Raw genomic sequence first — 8,479 nt, forward strand, 5'->3', positions numbered from 1 at the left:
TGACCGTAACACTTTGCTGCAGGGAATAACAGGGCTAACGGCAGGGTTTATTACAAGGGCCATCAATTGGAACCCGGTACACAATAATCATTTGAAACTACAGGAGGAAGTGCCAAATGGAAAGATGAAAATCACATTACATCTAAGATCCATTTAAATTGGGTCTTTTCTCAGATGGTATTTTATTTTATCCCGGGTGCCAAGCATCAAGGGCATATTATTCACTGCTACTTACATGATATGGAAATTTAAGGTGTCGAAGTTCCGACTGTAACTTTTCTTGGTAAGAGACACCACCTTTCACATAACTCACACCCAAGTTCTCAACTGCTTTGAGTACTGCAAAAACCAGACAAGAGTTTTGAAATATGGCAGTGGAGCCGTGATTAAAAACCTACAGTACCTGAAAATATTACTTTCATGCAATCAATATATTCTAGCACTAAGAAACAGATTATGGTAATCACATGTATTATGAATACTATCATACTGAACAGAATTCAAAATGTATTAGTTTTGTAATTATGAAAAAGATGAAGAGATATGCAATTCCACCAAAATGTGAACTTGGATCATTCTGAAAAACTACCCATAATTTTAAAAAACTATTTTGTGTTATATACTTACATTTTAATCTATCAACTGCAAAATTTTCAAACTCCATCAGAGAAATATTTTCAGTAGGGGGCTGCAGATAGAACTGGACACTAAGAGGATATAACTCTTGTTTATCCCCCAATTTCAAAACTCCCCGTTTGACATTTGAAGAAAACTGCATTTTTTCCACATAAACCTATAAAGAATGTTGCAAAACTTTAATAAAATATGGAATGAACAATCAAGACAAACAAAGATAAGATGAGTCAGAATATTCATTACATGTATTATATAAGAATACAACTTCTTTCTGGGATCAAGTTGCTTCCAGGCTTGGTTACATGTATTTGATGTTATGATTTTTTCCTCAATCACAGGTACATAATTTTAAAAGCAATTCAAATTTTACATTTTGTAAAAATCAGGACACTGGCAAGAAAATGGCATGAAACAGTCACCAGGAATTGAATTCAATTTTAGGACATATTTACAATAAATGAACAGCATCCATTCAAAATCTCTTTGCTGCCCCCAAAGGGAAAATATAGACAAGAGGAGGTTAGATACCTGCCCACAAATACTTTTATAAAAGTGGATTGAGACTAAGCAAATCCTATACTGTTAAAGCAAAAATCCTACATTCCTTTTATTTCTAGGCTAGCAACTTAATGCTCGGTATAAAAGAAGCAACAAGAATGAAGCCTGTAAACCACATCTGACCCTAAATGCCTATACACTTATGTATATGATTTGCTAAATTAATACGATCACCTCTATTACCATATTATCTGTATTGGCCAAATATGCCCAGACATGGATAAAAATCCATAGCTTTGCACTTAATACAAGCAAATAATTCCACACAATATATTGAACCCTAAATTAGTCCACAATGGATGAATTCATCTTACCTAATAAGAGTACAAATTTTGCAGATGCATTTTAGTCGAGCATTGTGTGAATACTCCCTACCTCATTTCAGAAAGAGGAGGAATCATGTTGTCAACGTCAGTACTTTTCTTATCTGTTGGAAGGAGGTCTTCTCTCTGGAGTTATTGTCCTCACACATGTGAAGAGAGGCAGAGAGCCGACAGAGGAGAATACAGGTAGTCCTCGATTTACAACCACAATTGTGCCCAAAATTTTTGTTGCTAAGTGAGACATTTGTTAACTGAGATTTGCCCCATTTTTCAACCTTTCTTGCCACAGTTGTTAAGTGAATCACTGCAGTTACGTTAGTAACACAGTTGTTAAGTGAATCTGGCTTCCTCGTTGACTTTGCTTGTTAGAAGTTCACAAAAGGGGATCACATGACCCCGGACTGTAACCATCATACATGAGTCAGTTGTCATCTGAATTTTGATCATGTGACCATGAGAATACAGCAATGGTTGTTAAGTGTGAAAATGGTCACAAGTCTTTTCTTCAGTGCCGTTGTAACTTCGGTCACTAAATGAACTGTTGCAAGTCGGGGACCACCTGTATTAATTTGTAGCTCAGGTTTGACCTGTGGGGTCCCTGGTGCTTGTCTGAGCTTATTTTATTTATTTATTAATTTTACTTTATTTGTTACCTGTTAGGTATAAGTAAAAGCATGGTTATGAATACATGAAATGGATACGAATAAAAAAGAAACAATAGACGTTCATTACCAACGTATAGTTGGGTAGGCAACATTACACAACTGATGATGTTTGGTAATGAAACACCTTGTAAGAAAACCACCAAGTTCCGAGAGCACCAGGAACCCAAGAGGCAGATTAAAGAGGCAGAAATGGAGCACCGAAAGATTTAGGTGACGTACTTGTATAAAAGAAAACACTACACAATTCAATCAAACTAACTAATCAATAAAGCGCGTGCAGGATCACAAACGGTGTGACATCAACAGGGGAATCCATTCAAAAAAACCTACTCACCGACCAGCCACGGTCTATGTGGTTAATAAAGCCGACTAAATCTCCCGCGCTAAATCAGTACACGCCAAGCCCTCCTCGTGACGTCATCTCCTCTCTTCCGTTAAAACTTCCATCCGATTGGCTCTTCGGCCTGCTTCTAGGGAGTTGCCATGACAATGCCCTCGCCTTCTTCCACATCTGTCATTTCAAGGAGGCGGGAAGGGGGAAATAGTCTGCAAATCGAAAGAACGCGTGACAGACGAGATCTAGCCGGAAGTGAAGTGCCTCCATTGCGGGGGGTGGGCGCCTCCCTGTGTTTGAGAGGAGTCTCTCGTTTTCGAGCCATCAGTTTTGAAGCGCTCGTAAATACCATAGAGATAAATGTGTGAGCGTCGTACGCAGCTCGCACTTCCGGTTTCTAACTTTAAAGCGGAGGACCAAGGGAGTAAATCGTGCGTTGAAATAAAACAATCCCCCACCCCATTGCCAAATAATTCTGAAAATTGTGGAAAGCGATCCGAGGCTTTGGATATTGCAATTTTCCTTTCTTTGGTTCACGTTTTGGAATAGATCACAAGGTCTTTCTTGGTTACGCCTTAGCACAATCATAATGATCATCAGAGTTGGAAGGGACCTTGGAGGTCTTCTAGTCCAACCCTCTGCTAATGCAGGAGACCCTATGACATTTCAAACAAATGGGTGTTCAGTCTCTTTTAAAAGCCTCCAGTGAGCCTCCAGCACCCACAACCCATGTAGGCATGCTGTTCTACTGATTGATTCGTGTTTGTTGTGGTTACATTAGTAGATGGAGGCCAGTGTTGCCAGCATGCCATTTCACCAGGATTTTACAATTCAATAATTGTTTCCTTAAGTGTAAACTGTTACTTATGTTATTGTGGGTTGTGTGAACCCAGTTTTGTTGACCTTTTCTTGATTGCTTTGTTTTCTTTCAGGCATCAAGGATGTTGCCAGTGAGGCTTGTCTAGGCACTGTGTCCAAAACATCAAAAATTTAGCCTTGTATTTAGTGCTTATGGGGAGCTGTCTGACCTTGTTTTATCTAATTTTATCTGTCTCAAATGATATGGGCTGCTTAAGCACATTATACTTCCAAGGTCCCTTCAAAATGTTATTTTGTGATCCAAGGTCTCTCTCAACATAATTTAAAGTAATTCTGTCATCCCTTCTAATGGTCCAGCTTTCACTAGTATCTGTTGCAGCTGGGAAATTTGTCGTTCCACTTATGTGGGCAATGTAATATCGGTGCATTTTAATATTTTGCTAGATCTGTCAGTCCTTCTCCCAAGTTGCAGATACAAACACCTTCTCTGTGAATGTTTAAGTCAAAGTAGATAAAAGGCTGTTACTTCTTTTCAACTTATTTATACTGAGTTGGTATTGTCTATTGATATATTATGGTTTTTTAAAATTTATTTAAATAGCAAAATCAACTTCTGCACTTTCTTCTTTCAGTTACAACATGCAATGGGCTTTTCCTCGCCTCCAGCCATCTAAGGATACAACAGGGTAAATTTATAGGGAAAGAAAATACTTTCTTTTTAATCATGTGTTCTGGAGACCTTGGGATAAAGAACATTTTACTATCTGCATTCTTTATGAATATCCAGGTACTACATAAGAATTGGAACAAACCAAGGAGCATAACTGCCCACACACACACCCATATACACACACACATTAGAAGTACACTGAAGAATACACAACACTCAGGATATTTTTAAGGAATTTTTTATAGTAGCAGTCCCTGGATAGTTCACGAGACAACTATAAACATTTAAAACAATGTAGCAATATAAGAAGATAAACCAGAAAACAAAAATGACAAAACAAAGCCCATATCCACTCCTCAGAAGATGTACCAATCCCAGCCAAAGACCTGGGTGAAGAGCCAGGTCTTCAAGGCCTTCTGAAATACCAGAAGGTGGGAGACATATAGATCTTCAGGGGTAGGGACTTCATTTCAGAGGACAGGTGTTATGACATGTAAAGTATGTGTATTTCTAACTGGAATGGTAAAAAATGCCTTCCAGAAACCTTTCGTTTTCTTCCATTTCCCAGAATTGATGTGCTTAAAGCCTTGCTAACTCAATATAGACAAGGCTGGTAAACTAAAGATGCCATCGGTGCCAGATATTTATTTTAGAAATATATAAGTTCAAAATACTTTGTTAATGTTATATAAAAGGTCAGCTGACTTGGTCATATAAGTAGTCCTCGACTTACAACCACAATTGAGCCCAAAATTTCTGTTGTTGAGACATTTGTTAAGTGAGTTTTGGTCCATTTTACGACATTTCTTGCCGCAGTTGTTAAGTGAATCACTGCAGTTAAGATACTAATCTGATTGTTAAATGAATCTGGCTTCACCATTGACTTTGCTTATCAGAAGGTCACAAAAGGTGATTACATGACCCTGGGAAACAGCTGAATGTCATAATCACTGGTTCACATCATAAATATGATACAGTTGCCAAGCATCTGAATTTTGATCACATGACATCGGGATTTTACAAAAGTTGTAACTGCGAAAAATGCTCATAAGTCACTTTTTTCAGTGCTGTTGTAATTTTGAACAGTCACTACATGAGTAAGTCGAGGACTACCTATACAGTATATTTATTTAAGAAAATGTATATGCTGTTTCATTTAGATCACGGTTGACAAACTCGCGGTGTCACATTGCCATCACATGACGTATCGTGATATTTTTTCCCTTCAAGGAGTTGGGGTGAGCATGGCCTGCATGTGATGCATCTGTCCCACAGGCCACCTGTTTGATACCCCTGATTTTTCCTACCTGAATATAGCAAGTGCTGTAATCAATTTGCTTTATCTCATTCATAAATATATTTACTCAGAAGCATTGCCCATTATGAATCATGAAACTTCAAGAGGGTTAGCCTTTATTTTTCAATGCTATTGTCTCAATACATGAGGAAAATTCATAATATTTCAACAAAATAATATACAGAAAGTTTGCCTTTTATCTTTGCTTTTGTTCCATTTGCAACTGAGTTTTAATCTTTGTTTACCAGGAAGTATACTTATACATGGGGGGGGGCTCTGTGTGTGTGTGTGTGTGTGTATACATACCATGTGTGTGCAAATATATATAATGTGTGTGTACGTATGTATGTGTTAAATAGAATGGGCAATCAAAATGTGATAAATATTTACTTATTATATACCTGGTAAAAAACAAACCTAGTTTTCATTTTCTTCAGCAAATAATGCCCCCATAATTCAACCCAGTGTCTATGGAGATTAATACTAGGCAGGCTTTCTCTATAGTATCAATGGGGGTTATTTACTTAGGTTTTCACCTTATAAATATTATATAATTTGAACACAATGCAAATACATGCATATATTTTCTTAATAATTATTATCCATTCCAATCTAAGAATCATATAAATTCCTGTAAATATATACAATCAATGTTTTAAAGTTGTCATTAATCCGTGTGGCATTACATTTAGGTGCTGTAGTATCTAACAGTGAGGAAATGAAATGGATCCATCCAAAAGTTAGATAATACAGTGTTTTAACGATCTGCTGTGTGCTTGGGCCTTTCTTTGGTTGTGATTAAACAAACCATTATGATGTTTAAACTGAGATGAAATTATTTCCAATTACTACAATTATAAATATAAGAAACTAAGCATGTTTTCTGATGTTTAGTTTGGGATTAATTTGTTGTTATCATCTTGGTTTTGATGATTCTCTTGCAGCCCATATTTAAACTTCCAGTTCAGTTTCAGTGGGATTTTATCTCAAGTACGTGTATGTAAGATCATAGAAAATTGTGTTTAGGATTTATCAGATTGAAAGCAAATTCCTCCTCAATTCAGTGGCTTTTGATGACAAATGATTAAACACTCTGTGTTCCTTCCCCTGTTATTTGTCATGTCTACTTAAGCTACTGGAGATTCAAGCTAATAATGATTAAAGCAAGCACTTATGAGCCCTTTTTTCCCCTTTTCAAACAATCTGTAACTTGTACAGTATAGGATAGCATATAAGAATTGGCTCAAGGTTATGATGATAATAATTTATTAAATTTGTCTAGGTAGTCCTCAACTTATGACTATAATTGAGCCTGGTAATTATGCTCGTAAATTGTGATGGTTGTAAAGTGAGTCACGATATGAAACCAATGTCCCCTATTGGGCATAATTTTTTCAGGAACTGAAAGCAAACACTCATTTCTGGAAAAAAAATTGTTGCTGATTGCAGTCACATGACTCTATGGGTGCTGCAAACAGCCATAAATTAAAACTGGTTCGAGTGTATCCAAAATACAACTGTGTAACTGCAGTGTGTGTGTTTTGGGGTGGGGGGACAGCCACCATAACTTTGGAACTTGTAAGTAGGTTTTGTGGGTCGGTAATACGTTCAAACAGTTGTTAAATGATTAGTTGTAAATTGAAGATTATCTATAGGCCACCAAACTCCCAATGACTTTGGGCAGCTCACAATAATTAAACAAAGAAACTAAAATGAAATTTTAAAAAAAGATGGCAAATGCAGTGAAGGGAGGACTGTCCCTCACCAAAGGTCTGGGTGAAGAGGCTCTTCTGAACCAATGGCGGCAGGGGTGGGGCAGGGAGGCATCCAGATCTTAGGGGATGCTAAGGGCTGCTCAGAGAGAGAGTGTACTTTTTGAGAGTCCTGAGAATGGCATTATCTAATCAAAGAAAACCAGAGTGGCGCCTAACTGGTCAGGCAGATCTTGTGGGAGACAGTCATATGAAAAACAAAATTCTCTTTAGTCTGACTTTCCAATTTCCCAAGGTCATTGCTGAGGAAACAAATCCAAGGGTGAAGTAAGGAGTGCTGCCTCACATTATTATGTGTTAATTGTTTTCCAAATTATTTCTCAGCTGAATTGTTTACATAAACAACAGTCTTAAGCCATACCAAAAGTTTCCTCTTATATAGGGGAGTATTCATTTATTTATGATGCATTCCTATCTTATGGTGATATATGTATATTCATTCTGATTTATTTCTATCATGGTTCTGTGTATGTGTATTGATAAGTGTGCATATGTATACATATATACACATAAACATACAGGTAGTCCTTGAAATTACAACAGTTCATTTAATTGTTTGAAGTTACAACAGCACTGAAAAAAGTGACCTATGACCGTTTTTCACACTTATGACTTTTGAATCATCAGTTTTGTGATCAAAATTCAGATGCTTGGCAACTGACACATATTTATAATGGTTGCAGTGTTCCTGTGGACATGTGATCCCCTTTGGCAACCTTCTGACAAGCAGTCAATGTGGAAGCCAGATTCACTTTACAACCATATTACTACCTTAAATGCAGCGACTCACTTAACGGTGACAAGAAAGGTCATAGGACGGGACCAAACTCACTTAATAACTATCTTGCTTAGCAACAGAAAATTTGGGCTCAATTGTGGCAGTAAGTCAGGGACTAGCTGTATATACATGTATGCACATGTGTTGTGTATTATACATGCACATACATATATAAAGCCAACCTTATTTGCTTTCTGATTAATATCGCAGGTAGCTTCAGGCCATTATGTATCCTGCGAGGTTCCACAGCCCGAAATGATCATCAGTTTTGTTTGCTAAACCACTCGGAGGTTTTTGAGGTCCTCAACTCGCAAGTCTACCGGAATCAGGGAGCTTCACTCCCCGTCAGGCGCTCTCAGAAGGTAGCTCGCAGTTTACGTCGAGGACCGAGACGACATCTGAAGGGGCTCCCTTTGGTTTTACCTTCGGATGGTTGAGCCTCTTCGTGTCACCGCAAGGAAGGCAACGCCGGCGACATCCTACGAACCTTCCAAAGCCAGAGGCTCTTCCTCCCTCCCGAGTGGCGCTTCTCCCTCCTCCTCCTCCTCCTCCCCACCCCCAGACTTCTAACCCGGCCAGGGAGGCTAGTCCCGCCTCCGCTGAGGCGAGGCGGCTGAGGAGGGGGGC

General features: G+C 38.2%; 2 protein-coding genes across 3 annotated transcripts in view; one reads left to right on the top strand and one right to left on the bottom strand.

Annotated features, from left to right (window-relative positions):
- Nucleotides 1-2,614, bottom strand: part of PRIM2 (DNA primase subunit 2) — a 99,304-nt gene extending 96,690 nt beyond the window's left edge. For both annotated transcript variants that reach the window (XM_087945399.1, XM_026665234.2), the window contains exons 1-3: nt 2,517-2,614; nt 628-793; nt 236-339 (exon numbers count right to left, since the gene is read on the bottom strand). In XM_087945399.1, the coding sequence (XP_087801525.1) occupies nt 236-339; nt 628-778 (255 nt within the window). In that variant the 5' untranslated portion in view covers nt 779-793; nt 2,517-2,614. The remainder of the gene's footprint in view (nt 1-235; nt 340-627; nt 794-2,516) is intronic.
- A 5,434-nt stretch (nt 2,615-8,048) lies between these two features.
- RAB23 (RAB23, member RAS oncogene family) overlaps nt 8,049-8,479 on the top strand; it is a 19,505-nt gene continuing 19,074 nt past the window's right edge. The window contains exon 1 of the mRNA XM_026665235.2: nt 8,049-8,479. This exon is cut by the window's right edge and continues 118 nt beyond it. The gene's annotated coding sequence lies outside the window, so the exon portion shown is untranslated.

Source organism: Notechis scutatus, chromosome 1 (genome assembly GCF_049901735.1).
Source record: "Notechis scutatus isolate UNSWTSFEM ecotype Mainland chromosome 1, rNotScu1.2, whole genome shotgun sequence".
Taxonomy (NCBI): domain Eukaryota; kingdom Metazoa; phylum Chordata; class Lepidosauria; order Squamata; family Elapidae; genus Notechis; species Notechis scutatus.